The sequence below is a fragment of the Cryptotermes secundus genome, unplaced genomic scaffold, assembly GCF_002891405.2.
Source record: "Cryptotermes secundus unplaced genomic scaffold, Csec_1.0 scaffold356, whole genome shotgun sequence".
NCBI classification, from domain to species: Eukaryota; Metazoa; Arthropoda; class Insecta; order Blattodea; family Kalotermitidae; genus Cryptotermes; species Cryptotermes secundus.
The window spans coordinates 383,031-410,976 of NW_019739946.1; the positions used below are offsets into that span (position 1 = coordinate 383,031).

Sequence of the window (27,946 nt, forward strand, 5' to 3'; positions counted from 1 at the left end):
TACGAACTCAACTTTCATTATAAAAATAAAGTGGCATTAATATTATTTATGTCTGTGACTTCAAGTGGACCTCTTCAATTGGGTCTGTCATCAAAACGATGTTTGCAGGGTGCAATATATAAAATATCGTCAGGCATGTTTCAGGAGGTCTCCATACCAACTGTGCTGGTATTTCAAAAATACGGAATCTGAACACACAAATGTTACTTGGAGTATTACACACTGAACAGGATCTGAAGAAGCATTCATAGTTTGGAATAAAACTGCTTCATGTGCTGATGCTCTAAATGCTGTTATGCTCATTATACAGATACTATATTGGAGACTGTGCATTATCTGAGACACGTGACAATTGGATGTTGGCTCTACTTCCCTCTTCATGTGACTTGTTACCATCTGATGAGAGATGTGATTACTTTGTTCTACATGTCAGTGATGAGAGTGGGGATTGAACACAGAACCTACTCAATATCAGGCTAGTACACTAAGAACTAGAACACAAAAACAAAGTAATAACAAATATGTCAGTACAATGACAATAAATAACCTGAAAAATGAAGCATTTTTTTAATTCGCTTAGTGGGGGGGAGTCCAACTGGGTCCACTCGGCAGGGCAGCCACTGATTGGCCTATTGTACCTGCCCCGGGTAATTATGATGGAGAATTTGATTGAATGAAGAGTGGCAGGGGAAACTGAAGTACTCGGAGAAAACCTGCCCCAGTGCCACGTTGCCCACCACAAATCCCACTTGACCAGACCGGGGATCGAACCCGGGCCGCCAGGGTGGGAAGCCAGCGACTAACCGCTTGAGCCATGGTGCGGCCTTAAAAAAATGAAGCATAATCAATTTCCATATTGTCATGCATATCGAATACACTCAAACAATGGGCAACATCTAACAAAAAGGTTTGTATAATCAATTTATGTTCTTTACTATTTTTAACATGTAATGAATGCAACAAAAGTGGAAAAGTTTACTCTATGAGATTTTAGGCTTTCACGGCAGTGAATTTCACAGGACCATCTAAACAATATTAGTTAAGTTTTCTGGGATGTGAGGACATGTAATCTGCCAGATTACATGTCAAAGTTTCAAAGGAACACAACCCACCAGATCTGAAGGCATCACTTCAGAGAAGACTGCAATCTCAAGTAGTGCAATCCATGTATTCTAGTTTTCACCCCTTGCTGGTTTTCATCTTAATGTATTGTGGATACAGATCTACTGACACAAAGATAACTGCCCTGCACACAATGCAATGTGCATCAGCCATTTTGCCTTGCATTTCACCAGATATAAAACACCTCAAATAAAATTAAAGCCCCACCATAAAGACCTAATTACAAAGGTAATTTTTAAAGAAACTGAAGAAGGATGATCTGAATTATACTGCACCAACGAGAACCAAAATTAATTAACAATACTAATATCAACTGCATTCATTCATTGCTTTGGCAATAAAATATTGAGATTTTATGCACTCTGTGTAAACATTCAGCCTCAAATGTTTAAATACTGTACTGTGAAGCTACATTTGGTTCACTACATGTCTTTTTCTTTTGCCAAAAGAAGTTCTGAGGTTTTTGTTAATTTAGCATTTAACTGCTTAAAATTTAAATTCAATTTTGCATATTCTCTCTTGAGTAAAATACTTGATATTAATTTTCTTTATCGATATCACAATCAATAAAATCAGCTTTTGCCATTTCCACTAATAACAGATCATTTACTTCATTAGTTTCATTAAAAGCTGTATCCAGTATTTTGGGGAAAACAGCCTAACTTGCTGTGGAGCTCTAGAAAAGTGCCATGTAACAAAGCCTGCCTACTGCATCTAATGTCTGTGACTCCACTTGTATATTAACTATGACCCTGCTACATACTCCAGGAGTAGATTCATTAAGGGATGAAACTAAACTTCACCTACTCATCCCAAACAACTGTCTCAACAATGAACACACAAAAAATGAAAATATGGGAAGTGTAAGAATCACTATTCTACCTCTCGTGCTCCAAGCTGGCTCACAGGTAAGCTGAGTTAGTACCAAAGAAGAAATTATGATGAACCCTACCTGGAAATGCAAGATGATTGTCCAAATGAGACCAAGAGTCAGTTTTGGGTTTCCATCAACAATGTCCTCTGCTCGGATATTCACCAACTTTATCTGTAAAAAAACATTGTTACCAATGAGAGAAATAACCTTTGACAGTTTACTGTTACCTTATTATAAGCTCTAGCATAAAGTCCACTTACGGTTCAATGGTAAACTGTTGCAGTTATCAGAGCATAAAATCTGCTGAGAGAACGTCAATGCATGTGCAACATTTTTTGCTTGGTGGCTTGATTATACTAATACAGAAATTATGTTCCTTGGCCAAATTTCAGCAATCTAGTAAAAGTGGCCTATGTCAGAACAATAATGCCATGGAAAGTAATGTAGAGGTTTCGATGTGCTGAACTAATTAAACACTATGGCAGGAAGGCATATGGAAGAATGGGTGTATAGATCCACATTTTCTTGACCTCAGCACTAGTTGGAGGTGAGTGGTCAGCTTCACACCCCACCCACTTTAGCCCCAGGGAAACAGCCCCCGGTACCAATTGGATAGGAGGTTGGATGGACCCCAGATCCGGTCTGAATGATGTGGAGAAGGGAAAGTTGTCGACCCTACTGGAACTCAAACTCCAACCCCCTCAGTACTCCAGCCCATAGCCAGTCGCTATATTGGCTACACTATCCCATAAAGTAATGACAACAACAAAAGTCCTATAATGCAAATGAAAAGTTTATGTGCATGTTTATGAAATTTCATTTCTTTGTCTGCCCATCCAGTCAGCCAATGGCCTATATACATCAAAAGTGTCACTTAATATAATAAATTATATACTTTTTGGCTAATGCATGAAACTGACCACTCACAACCAGGAAGGATCTCTTTGAAGTACAACTACAATGTTAACTTACACCAACGGCCTCCTATTCATACCATGGCCTTGTCATATCTGAATACTGAACCCCTCTGTCTATGGAAGGGAACTGGTGCCCAGACTTTCCCTGTGTAAGTTCTGATTATCAGAAAACAGTTTTCAATACAATAAAATATGTACATGTTACAAACATGACATTATGAGTATAAAAACTAAAGGAATGTAAAACGCTCTAGTAAGTCTGTGAAAAGACTGATGAACATTAAGAAAAAAGAGTTCCAACTAATTTCAACAGAATGGCCATGCCATACATAGCTCAAGCGGTTAGTCGCTGGCTTCCCACAGCGTCAGCCCGGTTTCAATCCCGGGTCTGGTCAAGTGGGATCTGTGGTGGACAAAGTTGCGCTGGGGCAGGCTTTCTCCGAGTACTTCGGTTTTCCTTGCCAATCTTCATTCCATCAACTGCTCCACAATCACCTTCACCTATCATCTGGGGCTGGTACAACAGGCCAGAAGTGGCCGCAGTACAAGGGACTTAGTCCAATCCCACTAGCAATAATAATAAAAAAGAAATTCACCAGAACTCATAACTGTAAGAACTTACATGTACTGGCTCACTCATTATAATCACTAGCACATTTTATTATTGTATAAGAATTAAGATAAGTTATTTTTGCCTACTTTCCTTATTTTGAAAGAATAAAAGTAAGCTTGCATGATCACCTTACTCTGTGTGTCTGTCTGTGTGCCTGCTTACATTAAAATTACCAGAACAAAAACAAACTCCGTGGCTTTAGTCTGCAAGCGAACTATACCGACCGAGCGACCGCCCCTTGTCTGTGAAGTTAGTGCCAACTTTAGCAGATAGAGGGTGTCGTGTGGTCAGCGCAACGGATCCCTCCAGCTGTTAATTTCGATTTTCTACATCGGAGCCGCTATTTCCTTGAAACAGCTCAATTACCCTCACGAGGCTGTGTGGACCCAGACTCACTGCTTCTCAGAAAATCTGGTAGGGCCGGGAATCGAACCCGGATTTCTGGATCTGTAGCCAGGAACTCTGACCACTTGACCACAGAGGCGGTCCCATTAGGAGGCTAAAATATAAAACGATTCTTATGAAATCACCTTGTCTGTGTGTCTTCCTTTAATGCCTGAAAACTGGTAGTGTGTCATATCAAAGGGAAACAGAGGATTAGTTCTTCCCAGAACTTCTTCTTGTATGTTTTTACAATGGCCCTATTAAGTATTTTCTATAAATAAACCTAGAAATGCACACTAACATAATACCATTAATGCCACAACGCATACACACAAGTCAACCTTTGGCTGTTGTATGAACACTTTCAACTAACCACACAGCTTAAAGAATTCAGCGTTCTATAACCTACCACTACACAATAAACACCACAAATGTTAATATTACAGTATAACTCAATTTTCAAAATAAAGGTAGAATTTATGCTAACTTCAGGCAGTTGTTTATTTTATAACATTAAAAGTAGACGTTACTTTCTTTAATAAAAACGTAGACTCCGACTCACCTTCCTGTACCGCAAGAAATCAAGAGCAATCTGCACATTCTGCAACATGTGGAACCGCATGCGGCCTCTCTCCCGAGGCTGAAACAATACAACAACAAATTATTTTCATAAGGAAGCTCAATCCTCATGCAACTGTACAGCTCATTCCTGTTAATGCAATTATACAGAAGGGTACTACAGTGCCCTGCAGCTGATCACAGAATTCAACAAACTAAATTCCACGTGGCCTTCCATAACTAATTCATTAATATACCATCTACATTATCAAAGGTAAGGGTAACGCTCTACGCTTCTACTTGGCAGATGCTTGGTTCGAATACTGGCTGCAACACCGGTTATCCTGTGGTTTTCGTCAGTCCCTCTAGCCAATGCCAGGACAGTATCTGGACTTTACCATAATCACTTCGTTCCAAATTCTTTCCATTTCAGTCACTGTACATTTGAAGTCTGCAATCTTAAGGCGCTATAAAATAACTTCCCGAAACAAAATCTGCTGAATAGCCAATAATTGTTCAATTCCCCCCCCCCCCCACACNCACACACACACATATACACAAAATGTCAAAGATCATCAAAATTCGCTTTCAAAGACAAACAGGAGGCAGGGGAATAAGATTATTTTACATTATTTTTTGAAAAGCATAGAAACATGGGAGAATTTACACAAATATTCTGGGACTAGTTCCTCTGAGGAAGAAACGAAGTCCTGGGGAAGCTGTGTACGGCGTGCCCTACTGTAATGTAAACAATTTGCGCTGTAATTTGTTTTGCAAAATCCCGATCTCAAAAGGCGAAGACTAAGGTGCGCCAGCAGGAGTGCCTCCGAGATGTTACGAAACCAGCAGTCGTGACAAGGCCAAGTGGCGGTGGCGGTGCCCCCAGGAACAATGAATATGAACACGCCCACAAGTGCAGCTATCATATCAAAAATCTGCTTAAAATGACACACTAAAGCAGTGAGTTCGAACATATTATTACATGTTGTGGCAGGCGAAGGATCGTGATTATAAAATTACCACGGGGAGGTCCTGCAGCAATAGAACCGGTGGAAATCAGCTTCCTTCGTTTTGAATACGCGACGTCAGGGTCCTGTGGGCGTGCGGTGGCGTAAAGTTGGGGAGTGGGGGCAATAGAGACAGCCCACGCGGCTGATAGGTGAAGTCGGTGGTGGTACTGTCCTCTGTTCAGCATTCAGACAACAGCTGCTAGCTACTATATAGTTATTCAGTTCATACTTAAACTTGGTAGTATAAATTCTCGGGCACCAACAAAACAAACCATCATCACCAGAAACAAGTACCTGTTTATGTTGATGTGAATTTCTTGGAAAACAATATAAAGAATTAGGCATAAATTCTAGTCCAGTAGAGAAGTTTGTCTAGAAAAATAAATAAATGTGTATGAGCTACGAGCGTGAAAGGTGTGGTGCTTAATTCGAATTCAGGAATATCTTAATTTAATTCACAGTATTATGGGCCAAATCATGTATGGTACACTTTTACAAATGACTAGCGCGTACACGCTGTAAATTATAAGCACGAATGGTACGTTTTTTGGGAATGAAACACTATACGAAGGTGCTTAGGAGGCGGGACGCTGGTTTCTCACCGCGGAAGCTCGGGTTCAATTTCAGGAATCTTATTGTAAGGCGCATGGTTGTCGAAGTGCCACTGCGGCAAATTCTCTCGCGCTTCATCGCTTTCCCTTCCTAATTACCGATCAATCATCACTCCATTTCCATCTATCGCCTCCCTCAGGGACAGGACATCGTCGCATTCTCGGTCTTCAAGTTTAGGGCCCCATCCCTGACCAGGCGCTTGGCTGGCCACAGACTAGCGAAGTCTTTTGGGTATAGAAACGAGTATGTCCTGCTAGTTTTAGTTCCATTATGTTCGAACGGTTAGGGTCCAGAATTCCGCGTTGTCCAGATCGGCTCTGGGGCCAACCCAGCCTCCTATCGAATGCGTACCGTGGGCTCTTTCGCCGGGGGTAAACCGGCAGGGGCGTGAAGCTGACCACTCAGCTCAAACTAGTGCCGAAGTCAAGAAAAATGGATCTATACATCCACTCCCCCATACTACTTCACGGCGTAGTCCTTAATTTGTTAAGCACAGGGACAACTTCACCTTATGTTCGAATGGTAACATTCCTCATAAGGCACACTGTCTGTCTGTCTGTCTGTCTGTCTGTGGCGCCTTAAAAGTCCACACTTGCTAATGACAACTTGTGTGGGCGGCCGCTACTAACATTTGCAAGTTATCACTGTTTGTATATTCGAACTCACATTTCATTAAAGACCTAAATAAACTTAGCTGATCATCAAACACACATTTGACATTAAAATATTCGCTGCAGATACATACTACAACATTACAGCTTCCGATGTTAAGACGACAATTATCACTCTAATTAAGTACTATATGGACTAGTTAAAGTTTCTCTAGTGAAACGTGTTCCTCCATGCCACCCTTTCCTTATCCATTTCTCATTCTTTATGTTTTCCTTTCTTTAGCGAATATGCTTCATAGAATTCAGTTCGCAGCCTGTACGTTTATTTATTATCGTTTATCATACACCGTCAATTACAACATTCAGATTCTTTATCCGACACGTTTCGACATCTACTGTGTCATCTTCAGAGGTATGTTTTTATGTTACAAGCTAAGCATTAGTTTAAGGTTACTGTCTGTGGTTGTGTATGGTTTTAAACATTTCAGATACTTAAAATTTTTTTGCGGAGAACCGTCTTATCTAAGTACATCATATAAGTAATTTTTAAGCAACTGAAATGTTCAAAAACATACACAATCAAAACATTTTTATACATTAAGACCTGCACATTTTAACACTTGGGTGCTGAATAACCTTCGTGTTTACTGTAATTATAAATGTAATTAATTAACTGCACGAGGGTAGAAACGGTGAACAGCTGACCTTTATAACTATAAAGCGCTTCTTCGAGTGCTGAGCACCTTATGATGATGGTATATTTAAGAACGAAACATGTAAAGGTTCTGTTGTTCACCTCCTTTGGCGCTACAGCCCCAATTTTGGCCTTGGCCTACCTCCATAAAGCTCTCCGTTTCACTTCGGTTTGCTAGATCTTAAATTCGGTACGGTCCTTGGGCGGGTGATCAGCTCGTCGCAAGGCCTCTATCTGTACACAAACACTGAAAAACGCACACAAACACCAAACATCCATGCCTTGTATGGGATTCGAGCCCACGATCCCGGCTTCCGAGCGAACGAAGACAGTACATGCCTTAGATCGCTCGGCTACCGTGACAGGCATGTAAAGGTTTTAATGCAATTAAATAGAACTGGTCGCACTCGATGATGTTGTATGAAGATCAGAATATCTTCTATTAAAACAAATAACAATATGAACACTGAGCTTCCATTCTGTGTATGCAACCGAGGTTTTATCACACAGTGATTAATGTCAGCATGCTCGCTCGCCAGCCGTTGCTATAAGAAAACGCGTTTATTAACAATGTCACACCACAAAAACAAAAAGTAAAATTATAGTTTCGCGTGTATTTTAATCTTCTTTTTTACGACGATAGCCGAGGAGGTGGAATAATCGAAAATAATTACTGACAAGGCCAGAATTTATTCTGCACTTAATTTCAATATATTTACATACGATATGATTTGTTAGCAACCGAGGTTATGGTTGGTATTTCTGTCTTGATATTCGTATGTTCAGTTTTTATGAATTTGTTTTTAGAACTACGAGTTTTCTGACTTTTAATGTGTGTTCTTTATGTTCCCATAAACTAACCTCATTAACATATTCACGTCCCTTGTGTACGAGTTTATTTCCAGCTTTGTCTCGGCATATTCTGATGGCATAATTCAGAAGCAGCCGAGATACGTTATTCCCATACAACTGTGACAGTATCAGGTTTCTGGACCGCAATTTTATTTCAGAATATAGTGAGAAAGTCATGCCTTATTTTTTGTTGATACCTCCCCTAAATTTGGAGTCTGAATTTCAAGAAAAAGGTTTCATGCGAGGGTACATAAAAATAAACCACACTACCAGTTTTGCAGTAAGAGAGATCTTGGCACCATGTTTTGTTACTCCAGTCAAGGCCACCGCATTAGGTAAAATTTACATATTCCTGACAGTGATAAATACGAACGAGGCAGGAACAGGGTTTCCCATACTGTAATATTTTTGTTTGCAGCGTCACATTACTCATATTTCTTGAGTATGGTTATAAAGTTTTCCTGTGGTAAAACTGACATTTTTCGCCTCGCCCACTCGGATTCTACTGCTAATTGTCTGCCTCATGAGACAGTCGGACCGGATGTCATGAATGAATTTGATAAATTTCATTAATCCTCGGAGTGAATATGAAGAGTTCTGTCTTCTGGGACATGCCGATCCGCTGACAGCAAACGCAGCACTCGGCGTTGTATCCCAGGCAAAAGAGCTCTTCATAACCACCGCTGTGCAACTTCGGTCATAGTAATTTCATTTTAGTGGTTACACAGCAAGAATCGATGTGTGTCACCATCAGAAGCCTTACAGCCCGAATGCTCCTACCATCATCCATCTATAATCTAGTGTTCCAACACAAGATTCGCTAGAAAACAGAGTGCATTGTTGACCCCTGACAGGTACGCCTACATGTACAACACGTCGCACATGAAACAAGACCACTCGTGTGTGCGTGTGTGCGCGTAGTAAGATTATCCATGTTTAGTTTTATGCTTGTGCTCATGCTAGTTACTCGCTTCCGGATTTTCTTTTTTCTTCTACCCTGAAGATGGAGTCGATACGTTCCACCGAAACGTCGGTTAACACAATATCTACACGGCGCCACTTCTCAGCAGACTAAGTCTGTCAGCACCTGCTCACGCTGGTTCCTCGCTCGCGGATTTTTTTTCTTCTACCCTGAAGATGGAGTCGATACGTTCCACCGAAACGTCGGTTAACACAATATCTACACGGCGCCAAATCCCAGAAAACGGCTTTCTTCAAGATTATCCACATTTAATTTTATGCTTGTGCTGACACCCTGATTACAGGAACCATGAGTTCAGACATCGCGTCCGAATTAATTACTGTTAATGTTGCTTGAATAAAGCGGCAGACAGTATCATCGTTCTACATGGACGCAAAACGTGCATTCAGAAGAACAAAACCCTTGAAGATTAATGTATTCTGCGGAGTGACGTCGTGTGAGGACCGCACTGCGCCTACCTTCAGAAAAGAAAACGGGACGTCCCTCTGAAACGGCACTAAATTTGCAGACCGCAAGGCGCCACACACCCCAAGAGAGCACAGCAATCTCCGCAGTCACTGGTGTGGCATATTAAGCAAAACTGAAGACGAAAACACGCAAATGAGGGGGCCATATCTTCATTGAGCAGGCCCAATGAAAACCAGAAAACTACAAAGATAAAGATAACCCACAATGACTTCCAAAACTTGCACTCCGTTACAAACCAAAGGAACAGGACCACAGGTGGACCATTTCGGAATATAGCTCTGAAGTCAGAACAAGTTTGGCCGAATACCTTGGAAGCGATTATGATTATGATTATTATTATTATTATTGGTCTCCGAGTTCCTGCTCGGTATATCAGAGACTTTGCACTGTTCAGTGTTTGCTCGTCATGTAAGAATTGTCCCTCTGCTGGATGTGCAGCAGCTGCTAATGTCATATGCAGGGATGTTGACGTATTCTGAGCCAGCAATGTTCTCCCCAAACGATTTTTAAATATAGCATAATTGTTAGTATTATTATTATTTGCATGTACAATAAAACAAGAAACTGAATTATTATTATTATCCTCTGAAAATCTATATTTTTCATTTCTTAATTAAATATGTATGTGATGAAAGCCTCAAATCTTAAATATGTATGTGTTTCATTTCTCATTTCTTAATAACACTTAGATTTATGTTAATGAAATTATTATTATTGCTATTTTTACTACTTGTTTGTTTGTTTGTTTACTTTTCTACATTATTGTGTTTTCCCCAGTGCTTGCCTGTAATATGTCTTGACTTTATAATGTGTTTGTCTATATGTAATTACTTTTATCTGCACTGTGCTCTGTCTGTTATTGGCCTTGCGGCTGTTGACTCGGCACATAAATAATAAAGAACTGCATTGAATTATTTAACGCCTTTCTCTATATATGTACGAAAGAAATATTCAGTCAATGCGAATAACTGATAGCTATTTAACAATTTCTGAACTCAATTTTTATCTCCGAGCTCTCAAGTCCGCGGTCACTTCGGGTCTCTGCATCCCTGGAGTAAACACAATTGTCCATTCCTCTCTAAGGTATACGAGTACATGCATCCCCCGAGACAGTAACTTATTTCTTGCAGATGTTCTCTCATGCAGCTTGTGCCAATCTTGATCGAAGTTTATTTCTACTGCTCGCGGGTTCAAATCGAATTACGTGTCACTTGAATAGGGGAAACAGATACGCCTATGTCAAGTTTCACCCTAGTAATAGGCTGGGATATCAAGTTTCACCCTAGTAATAGGCTGGGATAGCTCAGTCGGTATAACTACGAACGTGACGCCCGGATTCGATTTCCGGCGGTAACAAAGTTTTTTTCTCTACTCCGCGGTGCCTAGGCCGGCTGTGGGGTCCATCCAGCCTCCTATACAATGGGTGTCGAAGGAAAAGCGGCCGGAACGTGAAGCTGACCACGCACCTGCATCTGGTGTTGAGATAAAGAATGGCTATACCTCCCTCCCGACACGTCTTCATGAGGTGATGACTTTGCCTTACCGTACCTTCTTCACTGTAATAATTACTGCCACAAGCTAACCGAAGTGTAGACCCGAGTGTTCATACTCCTAAATCTTTCAGTGTTATTTTGAGGCGTCTTCGTTTACATTATGTTGCTCAAGGGTATCGCTATTGTTAATTCCACATAAGTTCTAGTGACCGACACGCAGACTCCATCAAAGTATATCTTCGTGTCCTGTCACCAAAATGCAGGACAAAATTATAATACACGTAACAAACTGTTCATATGTGGCAAAGTTTAGGTATCTGGGGGCCACAGCAACAAACCAAAATTCCATCCAAGCCTTAAAGCAGATTTAAATCGGACAATGCTTGTTAATCTCTGTTCACAATGTTTCATCATCTACAGTGTTAAAAGAAGGGTTCGACGCTTTAAGGGGGGGGGGGCTAGCATTCATTTAAATGAGCAAAGCAACACATTTCCAGAAATCAATACTTTCTGAGATATGGACCAATTTTGCACTTCACTGGATACTAGCGCGGTAGCGTAGTTGGTTCAGGCACTATGCTACAAGCCGGAAGGTGGTGGGTCTGAGTCCCGATGAGGTGTTTTTTTTTTTTCAATTTACCTAATCCTTCCAGCCACACTATGGCCCTGGGTTCGAATCAGCCTCGAACAGAAACTAGTACCAGATATCTTCCTAGGGGGATAAAAGGCGGCTGACGCGTAAGGCTGACAACCTTACGGCCATCTGTGAGTTGTCTACAGAAGATGTGGGAGCCTCGACGTCTTACAACCCTATGGGCCTTCAGGATTTGCCTGTGCCCTTGGAACATGTGACTCTTAATCAACAACACATGTGGCTCGTACATGACGGGACACCACCTCATTTCCTCCGGGCACCTGAACCAGACTTTCGGTCAGCAGTGGGCAGGACGCGGAGGCCTCGTCAACTGGCCTGCACGATCTCCTGACCTTAATCCTTCGTAGTTTTGGTGTACTCTGCACCGATCAGCAGCGAGTAGAAAAGTCCTGTCAGGATATGCGACTGAAACCAGGAATTTTGGACACAGTGTGCACCTTTGTGCAACGAAAGAGTGCCGGCAGCCCTTAGGCAGGAAGCTCTGTGAGTCCCAGTGCTGGTTTGTTTGCCGAGTGGCTAAGTAAACATACAAGCATAACCTTCATGTCAGTCTTCTTGCAGCTTGGTTCATTCGTTGAGAACTTACTTACGGTGTGTGAAAAACATGTCCCCTTCCTATATATCCCCAAGCGTCATCCTCGAAAGCCTTCTCAGGGCTGTGAAGAACCAAGTCGACTTTTAATCCTTTGTCTTGTAATACGCAAATCCAGCGTCAGATACATGTACTCGTATCCCTACTGGCCAATATTGTGAATAGGTGATAATGTGCACAGCACTCGCTAATGAAGTATCTTTGCGTACGCTAATGGCATGTTAAATAACCGACAGGCGTATAGCTCCGAGGCAGAAAGAATACAAGAGTCTCTGACAACTCCAGTAGAGTGGACTCCTCCTTGTCCCAGTCTCGTACTTGGTGAATTTCCCACAAGCAACGATGGGTCTATCAATATGACAAACGTGCGAATTTCTGATGTTGGAAGAACAGTAAAAATATATCACGTCTGTCTCAAACGCAAAATGCTTTTTTTTTTTAAGAGAGAGAGTGAGAGCAAGAGATCGCGTTAGTATCACTATAGTGAGAATGTGAGGTTTACAACGGAGTTACTCGTAACTACATGTATAAATTTTATACGAAACATTTCTGTACGTTCTGATAATCAGAAACATGGCAACTGCGAGTTACTTGCTGGTTCTGTCAACCGTCAAACGAGTGAAAATTTATCCGAGCCGAAAATATTCACGATGTTTTACACTCACTAACCTGTAATTCATTATGATCTCCCAAGGCAGATGAGAGCACTTGAAGGAAAGGTTGAATAAGTATTCGCGGGGCGAAATAACGTTTTGCACAAAGGTTACTACTGTATGACTATCGTGTCTATCGGAACCATCTGCTCCACTCCCATATATGTATGCGGGCCGAGTTCATGAAGCAAAGACGTCAATTTCGAGATGCTCTTGCTCTACCGCACTGTCTTAAAATGAAGACGTAATGGATGGGTGTTTAAATCACAGAAGATGGCGCGAGTAGGACATGTAACAAGAATCAAACAAAACTCAAACTCCGCGGTTTTAGTCCACACGCGAACTATACCAACCGAGCGATCACCACTTGTCGGCGAAGTTAGTGCCAACTTTAGCGCATGGAGGATGTCGCGTGGTCAGCGCAACGAATCCCCACGGCCGTTAATTTCGGTTTTCTAGACCGGAGCCGCTATTACCTTGAAACAGCTCCTCAATTATCCTCACGAGGCTGAGAGGGCCCCGTTCCCGACCCACTACTTCTCAGAAAATCTGGTACCGCTGGGAATGGAACCCCGACCTCTGGATCTGTAGCCTGGAACTCTGATCACGAGACCACAGAGGCATGCAGCAAGAATGGGGTCGAAGCACACATATATAACTTCGGTCGGAAAATCTCAAGGGAAGAGATCTAGGTGTAATTGAATCGTTGAAAAACAGGCTATGAATATGTGAACTACCAGATTCAATTTGTTCACGACAGTCCATTCGCGGGCTTTGTGAACCTTCGGGTCCTTGGAACAAACTGGCGACGGAACTGCGTATGCGGATAGGTGTCACTACGACCCACGCAGATAAAACGAACCAAATCTGTAAGAGAGCCAACTGAGTAGGAGGCATGTAGCAGGAGCCCGCAAAGTCTGGTACATACTGTAACATATAATTTCTTCATAATTTGCGGCACTATATTACGCGCTGGGTTTCGCCATGACGGGTCCACAAGGTTTTGAGAAAGCACGTGGAGGAAAATCAACATCAGTCAACCGGAACCTGATTACTAGCTTTCGTCTAAATACACAATCGTATTTAATGTGATATTCAACACAAGAAATGACACTTAACATTTTCGTCATTAATACTAGCTTCGAGATTCAAAACCACACACTTCGTATTCAGGAGGCCCCAGTTCCGAATCTTGGCCCAGATACTGGATATCTCGGCTGTGACCATTCGTGGATTTCCTCAGTCCCTCCAGGCAAATGCCGGGATATCATAAACTGGATCATGCTTGCTATCTTTCCAATTACTTATTCACTGATCGACCTATCAGTTGACGCTATTCAATTTCAGCAATTAAAAGTGTCATTAAATAAGCCAAGAATAAATAAATAAGTAGTTTTTAATTGGTAGTGGGGTGAGACTATTTTTTTTATTGCTAGTGGGGTGGGACTAAGTCCCTTATATTGCGGCCACTTCTGGCGTATTGTACCAGCCCCAGATGATAGGTGAGGGTGACTGTGGAGCAATTGGTAGAATGAAGATTGGCAGAGGAAACCGAAGTACTCGGAGAAAACCTGCCCCAGCGTCACTTTGTCCACCACAAATCCCACTTGATCAGACCCGGGATCGAACCCGAGCCGCCGCGGTGGGAAGCCAGCGACTAACCGCTTGAGCTATGGCGCTGCCTGAATATATAAGTAAATGAGGTTCAAAACCAAGCAGGAAGACGGACAGTTGTACACAAAGCGGCTATGAATGTTTTCGGGTCGTCCGTCTCCCAGGCCTTCTCCTGGTGAAATGGAGATGACAAAAACTGCTGAGAGCATCTTAATACGTTTTCTTTTTTCAATAAATCAATTCATTCCTGCAGAAGAAGTCGTGGCCATCGAAATCGCCGAATGCAAATTTAATAAACTTTGGTCTTCGTGGTCTTACTACAACACTCGTGGGAAGAATTTAAGGATAATTAATATCTATCCAACATAACCTCTACTTCACGTGAAGCTCAGATCGGGCTCGAGATGGAACCTGGCATTCAGTATATCTCATTAATGTTTAAGATTTGTGATACATTCTTCGCTGTGGTAAACGTATGTATATATATATATATATATTTTTAGTATAGGTACAATACAAGGGCATGCGCACGGCTCTCCATGGCCATAAATTAAAGACGCCCTTGAAAGTACACGTATAACATATGAGGGCTACAGAGGTGTACACATCTTCCAGACGCGTGGTCTACATGTTCATTTACGACAGACACAAATCAACTGCTTCGCTTTCTCCATATTTTACTTTTCGTGGTTTATTTAACGACGCTTTCAGCATAGAGACCATACAGTGTCGGATGGTTGGCCGAGTCATGAAATGGAAAGGATCTGGAAGGAAGCGGCTGTGCTCTAATTAAGATAATAACCAAGAATATGTCCGGAGAGGCTGAAGAAAATCACCAAAAGCCTCAGTCGGAATAGCGGGTGTCTTGCCCCAGATTCGGACCGACTACCTCCCGAATATAAGTCTAGAGCAAAATATCTCAAACTGTGGTCCGTTGAGCAGTCGCGTCTGTGGCACACGACCAGATAATCCAAAGCATTGAATAATATGTAATAAGCAAAATCATTTAAATTTAAAAAAACTGTGGTAAATCATCTTCTAAAAATGCTTTAAATTCATGGGCAGAAGAAAGTGTTTATGGCAATGTTAACCGTAATCCTTTCCGGGGGGGGGGAGCAGCTGCATGCTCTTTACGGCTAAGGGAATGATATGACAGCCGAGTGGTCGGTGTGGACCGCAGTTGCTGCAAGTTTACATCTAGGCTAACTTGTTCGGTTCCCCGCTTCATTTACGTGTATACTAAATTCTTGTGGCAAAAATCGCTGCTAGAAATCTGACGCCGAGCAATACAACAGTTTATTGTGGATACAGTAAATTTGGAATACATAAATGCATTATATTGGAAAGCACCATCTGGCGATGCCGTGCAGCCCAGTAAATGCTAAGATACGTATATTCCACAAGATAGTACACTTTATAGTAACCGCTCTCAGAACCTCAAATCCAATGGCGTATTATTTTCGTTGCGTATCGCTAAATACGTCAACGAGCAGCTTGTCACGCTTTCTTTGCCAGTGGCTCCATCCTGAAAGTGCCGTGAAATAATAAACCCAAAAGAAAATGCCACTGATATCTCACTACCTGGCCGTCTGCAGGTAACAAACAAAAAACAAACTCCGTGGCCTGTAGTCCGCAAGCGAACTATACCGACCGAGCGACCGCCGCTTGTCGGCGAAGTTAGTGCCAACTTTAGCGGATAGAGGGTGTGGCGTGGTCAGCGCAACGAATCCCACGGCTGTGAACACTGGTGAAACTAGTGGGTCAACGGTTTACGCTAGTCAGTACCACAACTCAGCTTAAGCGCGATTTCAGCTGAATGAAATGGGGTGCTCGATACTAGGTGCGGTCATGTGGGATTTGTGGTGGACAAGTGGCATTGGTTTTCTACGAATACTTCGGTTTCCCCGTCAACATTCACTCCACCACCAAGTGCTCTGCGTTCAGCAATCATCCCACTATCCGGTACCGTAGGGTCTCGACGCTGACACTTTCGATAAATAACCAAACTAAATTAAACGAAATGATGACCTGATTATGAACCCGGATTTCGCGTGGCGAGACTGGGACAATCGGGGCAGTGCTAATGTAACTGAGATTAGAACCAAGTACCTCCCTCGAATACGAGTCTAGAGCGATTACCACTATATTAATCCGTTCCGCACGTTTCTCTCGCTTTTACCATGAACTCTGGCAGTAGGACCATTACACACCATTGTCACCATTGCGTGAAAACGCACTAACATAGTGCTTACCAACGAGTGATTATGTTGTTGGGGGAAACTTCCATTCCTTGTTGACAGACGCTAGTCTACACACTTGAAATACTCGTAGTTTATTGCTGGGAAGGCTTGAGAGCAGCTGTCGTCTGATACATACAGAATGGGGCGGAAATAGGGTGCAAATAGCGCTCTTCACTGTAGGGTGGAAACTGAATGTTGTTAAAAGATTTACATCGAAAGGAAATCGAAGAAAAGGTTCAGCAGGGACTTATCACAAGGATGTGGATTCTGTTGTACAAAATTCGCTGGAACGGGAAGAAAACAAAGTGAAGTCTTCGCAGATCAACAGAACACGGGTCTCACCATGATAAAGAGGGAAGTGTAGAGGGAAAATCAGCAGTTAATCGCGGTGTCGGATTCGAGAAAATTGATATAGGATTAAATCCCTCAGAAGTAACCATGTGGTCCCGAATCCTAAACTGACGCTGGAGGAGAGAGTCTACAAGAATGGAAGGTAGATGGGATATGCTGGATAAGCAGCCACATTTCGTAACGTGCTACTTTCCACGTTTACGGTGAGTGGTTGCAGCCCTCGTCCAACCACTAAACTGGAAGTTCAATGTCTAAGAACTCTTTCCGTTATATATATATATATATATACTACCACAGTCAATAAGTTCGTGGAATAGCCGCAAAGCGTCGTACGGGAATTTACTGCCAATATGTTTCAGCAATGTTTTCGACAGTTATATCAACGTTGGCAGACTTGCATAGCGGCCAACGGCAACTATTTTGGGGGCCGATGTGATCTGCGTAAGTGTATGTGAATACCTTGTAATATGATGCGCTAAAACCACATTCCACGAAATTAATGACTGTACCACGTATATAAACTAACGTGTTACGAAACGTCACAAAGCGCCTCGGAAATTCCTTTATCAGCCGCGTTGTCCTAACAAATTCTCCAGAAGTCCTCTGCTCCAAACATGGCGACCCGTGAACTTACGTATTTAGGAGCAAGAAATGTGTTACAAATGAAGTTCAACTCACCAGATGTTCTCCTGACAGCACTTCGAGGAGGGAGATGAGGTTGTGTCCATCCCGTAAGTCTTCGAACAGGTCGCCCACATGCCGGCTCGCCTGAAACAAGAACTCGGTTTTATATAACCATCTGCATAGAAAGCGTGTAAATGAAATACTGCGCCTTGTTGATACTGGAGACGTCAATTGGTATGAAATTCTGTACTATCTTCGCGATTTACAGTTTTTCAAATGGCTCAAATTTCTAATTAAATTCAGTCTTGAGCATTGCGATGCTTTTATCTGCATTACGATGGTGGTATTTATTTCGTTTTCCCTAATAAACAGGAAATCTCTCTCTAATTTTCTTGCAAAGGATGGAGGTCTGGTTGTTCCGTTCCTTCGAATAAATGAAGAGCAACTTAAGCACCCAAGAAATAGCTACCTATCGGTAAGGCTGAACCCTGGTCGATATGAATTTCCCCATAAAGGTAAGAAGGTAAAGTTCACATGTGCTTAACGAATTAAGCACTACGCCATGAAGGAGTATGGGGAAGTGGATGTATAGATCCACATTCTGACCTCAGCAATAGGCGGACATGAATGGTCAGCTTCACGCCCCGGCCGCTTTACCCCCGGTGAAAGAGCCTCCGGTACCCATTGGATAGGAGGTTAGGTGAACCCCAGAGCCGGTATGGACGACGTGGACAAGACAAAATTCTTGACTCCATGAAACTCGAACTCCGACCCCTCAGTCGTCCAGCCCGTAGCCAGTCGCTACACCGACTACGATATCCCAGCTGCCGTTTCCCAAGATATACAGTATCAATTTATCCGTTTTAAATATATGTGTAAGGGCTTATTATTTTCGTTATCTGTGTCGGGACGGCTCCATTAAACTTGGTAGCAACATAAATTCAGTGGCTGTGAAATGGGGATCTTACTTAAAGCACAAGCGCTGAGGCAAGCAACGTGAAAACGAGCATATTTCACAGGCGAAATGCGAACTTCAATGTACAGCGGTCAACATTTCAAAAATGAGACTCTTAAACTAACGAAACAATGTGGTCACTAAATACAAAACAGAGTATGCTAATTCTGTATTTCAGCATCCTGTTGCAAATCTTTAATTAACGTCTGTGTCTATCACAGTCCGTCAATAATGCAACAATTGTTCTCTTTTTTATTCCTCAAATTTCACGATCGTGAAATTGGAGGAATAAAAAAAGGAACAACTGTTTCATTATTGACGGACTGTGATATACATAGAATATGCTAATACCGAAAACTCAATGAAAAGATGTATCTCTGAAGAGCAGAACAAATGGACGACGAGTATTCTGCGTAAAACTTATCTGAACTTCACCTCATAACAGTTGATCCGTTTATACTGTCACGATTTCAGGGGTGTGACTACAGACTGGGTTTTGGATTATTGGCTTTATTGACAACTTACAGCTCGTACTACAAACAACTATAACACTACTTCCATACTTTACAGTTCACTATTACACACACTACTGCCTTCAATCTATTACAATCTCCACTATCCGTTTCCTTGGAAATGAATTTTAACACGGGAACTATATAACAGTTTCACGTTCCAAATATAACTGTATACTACTCGTACAGTCTATTCACAGACTGGTTCTTTTCTTCATAACTGCACTGTCGGTTCTCAAGAGACTCTCTCAATTATTATTCTCAGCTGGCCTGGGACCCTCTTTACAAAGCCTCTGGGCGGACCCAACAGAAAACACCGTTTCCATCGTTATAGCCCAACAGTATTTTGATTGAAGAAAGCAGTCTTCCGGGATTGTTGATTATTCGTTTACTGAGCTGCTGTCTAGCAATGAACGTCTACTCTGACTCCATTATTTCGCCTTTCAGGCCCCATGTCACACTATTAACGGCCTGAATTTTTCAAGTCTTCACTCTGCAGTTTTAATAATGAACACTACTCATAAACAACTGAGGAAAACAGTACATACGTCTACGAGTACTAGCCTCGTGAAAAGACGGTGTTCCTTAATATTAATAAGGAGCAACTGAAAACACTTTCCGTTCATGTTATTTTTTTGTATGGCTGTGTTACTTTTCCTGTTCTGTACAGGCATACAACTGCAGGAGAAACTTAAAATCAAAGCTGGAAACCATTATTGGCCAATGTGCTTTAATACAATGATTATAAATGAATGATTACTTCACTTTTGGAATTAGCAAGTCCTGTGGGTAAATCTGACATGCCGATTTAGTACGGCTATAAATAAAGAAAAGTCTATGGAACATTTACAGTGACAGTGCATTTTGACCGTTACCGCAAATAATGAAACTTAACTCGGTACCAGCGCTGCTTACGCAGAAACTAGGTGAATCCAAAGGCTCAGATGTAGAACGCCCGTATTACGTGTAGTTTGCGAATGCACTACATATGGAAAGAAAACACAATCGCCGGCCTGCATGGCGCATTCATACGGACTGAACTCCGTGGGTCAAGTCCAAATCCAGTCAGTCAGTCAGTCAGTCTTGGTGTCGTGCTAAATTTATGGCTTGTGACCAGATATTAGTTACTGTCTTGCCATTGTGGGGCGCCCTCTTTGACGAGAGGGCGTGTTTCTTTTTTGTCACAGTCAATGTCTGCAGTAATAAGTCATTTGTCATAGTGTACAATATAGGCCGCGCCATAGCTCATGCGGTTAGTCGCTGGCTTCTCACCGCGGCGGCCCGGGTTCGATCCCGGCTCTGGTCAAGTGGGATTTGTGGTGGACAAAGTGGCGCTGGGGCAGGTTTTCTCCGAGTACTTCGGTTTCCCCTGCTAATCTTCATTCCACCAATTGCTCCACAATCACCCTCACCTATCATCTGGGGCTGGTACAGTAGACCAGAAGTGGCCGCAGTACAAGGGACTTAGTCCCACACCACTAGCAATAAAAAATAATAGTGTACAATATTTTTACATTTTACATGTTATACATGTTAATAATGTATGTACATGCAAAAGGCCTCTGTCAGTCCTGGCTCACTACAGCTGATTATGCCCTATTTCTAGTAGCTTCCGCTACAACGCCTGACCGCCGCCAAGTTTAAGCCTCTTATGCTCTCTACTTCGGGCTTCGCTTTGTCCAATACTGCGAACATTTTCATTTCAATGATTCAGAATGACTTCCGCTTGTTGCCTGTATAATTCTGTTATACAGTCATACACGTAGGGTAGGTGGAGAGCCATGTGCATATCGCGAACCGAACATCTATCCCAGTTCTTATACCGAATATTTGTCCGCTCACACTTAATGATTAGGACCTGAAATACATCATTTCGCCTAAAGCGAAGTGACTTTCCGAGCTGGTGAGCATCGGTTTCAGTGCTTCTCGTTCTGTGTTCCCGTCCCCCAAACACGTCGACCGCAGAGTGGCCAGATAAAGGAAAGCAGAAATGGTTTAAATGATGCGTGGAGATAAAACGTGGAGACTACAAGACTCTTAAATAAATGGATGAAATTGAGATGTTACTTCACAGTTACTGATTTCATGACAACAACTAGGTTTACAGACATCCATGTGACAATATATAAAGACGTTACATCTGCAATGGGCTATTAACTATAAAATCAACAACATAAAATAACAGTAATACGGTAACTTTTCCACCACAGGTTCTAGGATGAACGAATTCTGACCACAGCGAACTCTGCGTATGTTTTCAGCTCCATGGATATTATAAAAACACATACAGAACGACTATCCTACTGAATCTGTTGCACCACCTCCCCGATTTTTGGTCTAAGTCTAAAGCAAGGCAATACGGAGAGTTTCTTGAGTCTGTCTGACGTACAGCACGGCTCTCGGCATGATTTACGTCCAGTCAAATCTTAATTCGAATAAACAGATGAGATTTCAGTACTCACCCATACAACTCTTCTGGAGACCGGAAGTGGTATTAAAAGTTCTGAAGTCTACAGAGCAGCATTCGCTTACGTCAACATTAACGCAAACTGCAGTTACTAAACGTTGCACCCTATGGTTACCTATGAAATACAGGCCTACTATTCAGAGACGCATCACAATCGCGAGCAAGAATTCCTGTCGACTTGTTTACAATACATCTTGTTCAAATATTATACAAATAACTTACGTAACCTCCACAGTGTACATCGGCAAGTACAAATAAAAGCTGGCATACAATAAGGTTTGTTTCAGAAGAAGTTTTTTTGTCACCTCCTGCAGACATTCTGACAGATGACTGCCTTGTTAAGTGTCTTCTCAGAAAAAAAATCTTACCTCATTACGTAGTACAAGTACTTATACAGGCCCACACATGCATGACGCTCACAAACACAATATCCTCTTTGCTTCAGGCGCTCGTACAAACACGAACTGCGACTACTTCTAAGCAAACTGCCATTATGACAAATTATACAAGTCTGGAAATTTAGTTCGCTGTGGGACCACTGGATGTCTCTTGTGAACACGGCAAGGAACCGTCGGGTTCCATAAAATACTGGGAATCTCTTGACTACGTGAGCAACTATAGGCTCCACGAGAAGATTTGATGGCGCTGACTCGGTATGTCTAACAGCTGCCGAAAAATAACAAAGTATTTCCTGTCCATATGCAACAAAATAACGTGAAACCGACTCTATACGAGAACATGGAAACGATGCATCGGGTCGGGCCCCTCCTGGTGCGCATGATTTATATTCCTAAAGAATAGCAGCGCAGTGACTACATACATTTTCCCGTAGTTATACTATTCCTACATTGCTGCAGCCATAATTCCGTCCGTCACGCCATGTAACTGTTAGGCAGGCCGCACACCGGCATGTGTCAAGACGTGTAGCAGTCAAGACACGATGTGTGCGACATGACGCAAAGAAAGGATCACAGTTGAAACGAAAGAGATCATGAAAACCGCCGCACGCTGGTCTGAGTCGTGATGCTGACGAATCACGAATGAAGCAAGACTGCGTCTTTTGTCTCATGTCTTGATGCTTATCTTGGCGCAGGTGGTGTGCGGCCGCCCTTAAGTGATCATTCAAAAGACAACTGGACTAGTAGAAATTTATCTCTACCCCCCGCCACTGAAATACCAGGCTTTTCGTAGTGGACGAGATGAGTACCTACACGAAACGATATTTGCATGGAGCAACGGAATAAAACTATGATAAATCTTAGTCGGGACAATCGGTATCCTGGTCGAGATTCGAACCAGGTGCTCCCGAATACAAATCAGAACTGTTACCACTTTGGCCATCTTACTCGGTGTTAAAGGCAACCTGGAGATGGAGGCAAAAGTTCCTCGAATGCATGCACAAAACTCTACAAGTGTCAATACCCTTATGTCCGGCCGGCCAGAAGTTAAATGTTACATACTCGTAGTTGCATTTATAAACGTTGCCAGGCGATTATTTTAACGTTTCTAGTATTTTAAAATCCTTTACTTTCACCATCTCTGCAGCGCAGCTCAGCCTGCAATCAAGATCATGTATAATTCAAATTACGTTCCGTGCTAGTGGAATCAAATTTCACGGCAAACTCTCTGCAACACAGTTTAATTCCAGATGTAATTAATACGCAGGAACAGTTGAAACTTGTTACCGGGCCCCCAAGCTAAAGTTACACAGACCGTATCGCTCCTATATAACTGCTAATTTATATGCTATGTCTTTTTATTGCTAGTGGGGTGGGACTAAGTCCCTTGTACTGCAGCAACTTCTGGCCTATTGTACCAGCCCCAGATGATAGGTGAGGGTGATTGTGGAGCAATTGGTGGAATGAAGATTGGCAGGGGAAACCGAAGTACTCGGAGAAAACCTGCCCCAGCGCCACTTTGTCCACAACAAATCCCACTTGGCCAGACCCGGGATCGAACCCGGGCCGCCGTGGTGGGAAGCCAGCGACTAACCGCTTGAGCTATGGCGCGGCCCCAATTTACATGCTAACTCAATGTCTTGAGAAGGCAGGAGTCGCTCAGGTAGTCAAGAAATTGTAAGCCTATTACGGAATCTGAAGGGTCAGTATCATGTTCACAGGAGCCCACTGCTGGACCCTATCCTGCACCAAATAAATCTACTTCACAAACCCCCACTCTATTTCTTAAGATACATTTAAATATTATCCTCCCATCTATGCCTATATTTTCAAATTGCCTTAGAAGTAAACAATTTCCATTCTACTGATCCGCTCTTATAGATTAAATCGCGGTGCAATAAACATACACGCTATAAGCAACGGAAATCCCCCCGCAAATTCGAGAATGGGCTGCCACTTGGCGGCCAAACCCGTAACTACTTCCAGTTTACTGCGGGGAAACACCCTTCGCATATCCAAACTAACTTCCGGCTTTTGACCTAATCCTTCCAGCCGCACTATGGCCCTTGGGCCGACTCGGCCTCTAACAGAAATGAGTATCAGGAATTTTCGTCGAGAGGCAGAAGTGGGCCGGCGTATATGGCTGACAACCTCACCGCCATCTGTGAACCGACTGGCTGAAGAAAATGTGGGAGCCTTGACGTCTCACAAACCTATGGGCCTTCACGGTCTGTTACAGGTATAACTTTACCTTCTAGATAGTGACGGAAGGAAGGTTAGTCACACCCTTCCCAGGAAGGGTTCGTTTAATATACGTTTTGCAAAAAACGCATCAGCCAATAGAAAATCGGCGAAACATGCAATAACAAGTAATATGAACTTGGCAGAAACATGAACGCTTTCGTCATAACACACGAACACACACTTTCGTACGTGGTTTCATACCACGTAACACATAAGACATGCAGATTTGCAAGGCAACGTAGCTCTTTCAAGCACAATGCAAGAATTGTTACACTCACAAAGAAAAACATATACAATCTACAGACCATGCATGTTACGTTGGCCCTTCGCATTCTGACAATGTAATCTCACTTCACAGATTTTTTTAGTCAGATTTATCTGCATACTGTGTGCGCCACAGAGGACGGTCTTGGTTGATTTTACGATGCTCTGGGTGATGGTGGTTTGTGTTATGTTAGGGCGGTGTCGGTATCTCAAACCCTCTAATATGTTCCCTCCCCCTTCTACGGTTTTCGCCAAACTCTCACACCCCTCGTTTTACGACATATATGTAACTCACTGCACTGATCATGATCTACCAACCGGTCTTCGGTTCCGTGCCAAAATGGGAATAAATATTCACAAAGTTAATATGAAAATCTTGCGCGGTGCTCTTCACTTGGCGACGACTGATGCCGACAGGTGCTGAAATCTAACCGCTCAGCTTGCCTAAATATCTTCATTACAAATTCCAGTATTCCTGCTGAATTCACGGCCTCGTGTCCCGGGCTTTCACCCTGCCTCCCTGGAGGGGAGTTTTTGAACCTGATCTACACTCTGCAGCGTTGCACACTCGAAAGACTGATGAATGATGAGCTAAAAAGGATGTTGAAGAAAATGGCCATGGCCTAATAGACGCAATACCCCAGCACTTGGTTGGAGGGACTGAGGAAAACAGCCTAAAACCTCAGTCTGGTCGGTGTTCCTGTACCTCCCGACTGTACACCGCCGTTATCGCTATACGAACCCGCTAGGTTCCTCAGACGATCAACAGCTCGACCACTTCAAACCTGACACCTGTACCTCCCATAAACTGAGCCCACGCTGCACATTGGTATCACTGATTTCTAACTGTCATTACTCCCCGGCGACATCCAATAAAGCATATCCCTTTTCAAATCAGTGCCTCCGATTTCAATGCTGTCGTCAGGAAAGATTTATGAATGAATGGAAATTAAAGGCGATCCTCATCGGAACTTCCTTACTTCACAGGCATTGACATTAATGTAATTAATTATCTACGTTGGTACCGCTTACTTCATATTTCCATTGCTTACGGCCTAAAATCCTACAAATGTACATAATCAGTTCCTTCTATGGGATAACCAAGAAAGAGAGAAACCTCCCGGATATACTTATATAACATTTTTATTTGTGGGCCTACAAATAAAAAGAAATCGTGTAAATACATTAAAGATCTTTCTTGCTTTCTTGGTTCCTACCCCACAAAAGGAATTACTTTTGGCCGGAGGACCCATCTCAGCACTTTTTGTGTGAAAGGTCTATTAATATAAAGGCAACTCATACAAACAATATGTAAGATTTGAGGTTTCACGGCGGTGACTATGAAGAAAGCAGTCTTCTGGGATATGGCGCCATGTAGATATTGTGTGAACCGACGTTTCGGTGGAACGTATCGCCTCCATCTTCAGGGAACAAGAGAAAATAAGAACATCCGCAAGCGAGGAACCAGCGTGAGCAGGTGTTAACAGACTANAACAAATTCACCGAAACTCCCTTAAATCCCACTAATTAAAATCAGGCCGTTTCAGGAAGCGCAAGTCTTCGACTAAACTGGAATGGCTACAGGAAATTCATCTTAGCACTCCACTACTCATGTGTTCTCCCCTTGCAATTACACTCCACAGTTACACTTCATTGTGCTCCCGCATGTTCAACGCGCCGCTGCACATGTTTCATGATCGCTGAAAGCTTCACTAATCTGCATTACCTCATGGCCTTGAAAGCGCAGCCTCATCAATGCGACCAGGACTACTGAAAGCAAGCGTACTGGATTCTGTACAGATTGTTCATGAAAATGTGACACTGCACTACACACTTCTCACTTGAGGCAGTACAAAGGGCTTTCACTGGAAGCGATCAAAGTACACATGCTTTGCAAGGGCTGGGATCTGTCCACAGGCAATACACCGTGAAAACAGTGGTATATACACTACACGGAGCAGCAAGACAAGAGCAGATATGCCACACACTTACTGTTGGGGAGCAGCATGGCACGCTGCTGGTGGTCGAACCCGCACACACGTGAAGGCAAGTGTATGTCTGCAACAACAAAGTCACACATGCACTGAAACAAACACCGTAACCGTACTTGTCTTTCAGAGAGAGACAATATGGGTGGAAAGGTACGTATTTTCAAAATGTATTCTTTCTTCGGAGGCTGAATGGACCCCTGAGCCGGTCTGGACGTGGTAGCGAAGATAAAAATATGCCTCTTCTTGGAATTGAATCACGAACGTTCATCCTACAGCCAGACATTTAAGGTGCGGCCACACAGAGCGCTACGTACGCTATGTTCGCTATACGAACAGAAAAGTATCTCCCTTTATTGCCAATGTTACTGGCCAAACAGACTTCCGTACGCTACGTACGCTATGTTCCCTATGTTAGCTGCGTCGCAGAATGTTTGATTCTCGGCTATATTTTTAAGACAGTTGGACGAGAAGTCCTATGCGGTGCGGACGTGTATATGTCGTTGCTCCGAAGAGCAGTGTTTGTAGTTATGTAGACTTAAAGTCTAAGTGGGCATAGTGAGTGAATCATTACGTGAACTATATATCGGAGTGTTCAATCTTGTTTATATTCTCCATAATCCTTGATAAAAGTGGAACAATCTTCTAGTGCATATTACTATATAAGTGCACGGCCGCGGCCATGGCCTACGCCAACAACTATATACATTCACCACAATCAAACATGAATGATTACACAGATCATAATACACCATCATCATATATAAACATGCCGATACCAACATCATACATGCAGCCTCCTGCAACTCAACAAGGTGTCTCTCAGAATCCCATCATGTATTGCAGTCAACCTCAACAGAACGTGCAAATGACCAGCCAAATGCAGTATTATAATCACAATTTTCCAGCTCTACCCAAACAAGGAAACGACTGGCAAACTGTTCCACGCGCCAGGAAGAGAGCGAGAGATCATGAAGTGAACGACTACTGGCTCGGAGAGGCAGTGTCAACTAGTAACAGGTACCGTGCCCTCTCAGAAGAAGAAATGGACTCAGTACAAAAAACCAGGGAACCTAAACCCCCTCCTATATTCATCGCAGGTGTCAAAAACATCAAACCTCTAATCGAATTACTTGATGAGATAGCAAATCAAAAATATAACATCAAAACTCTGAGCTGTGATCAAGTCAAAGTACAGT

The 27,946-nt window shown here is 42.7% G+C and overlaps 1 protein-coding gene across 1 annotated transcript in view; it reads right to left on the minus strand.

The window, feature by feature from the left end:
* The window catches only part of LOC111872086, a 402,164-nt gene that overhangs the window by 294,998 nt on the left and 79,220 nt on the right, over positions 1-27,946 (minus strand). The window contains exons 4-7 of the mRNA XM_033754522.1: positions 26,752-26,817; positions 17,974-18,063; positions 4,473-4,550; positions 2,075-2,167 (exon numbers count right to left, since the gene is read on the minus strand). Coding sequence (XP_033610413.1) covers positions 2,075-2,167; positions 4,473-4,550; positions 17,974-18,063; positions 26,752-26,817 — 327 coding nt within the window. The remainder of the gene's footprint in view (positions 1-2,074; positions 2,168-4,472; positions 4,551-17,973; positions 18,064-26,751; positions 26,818-27,946) is intronic.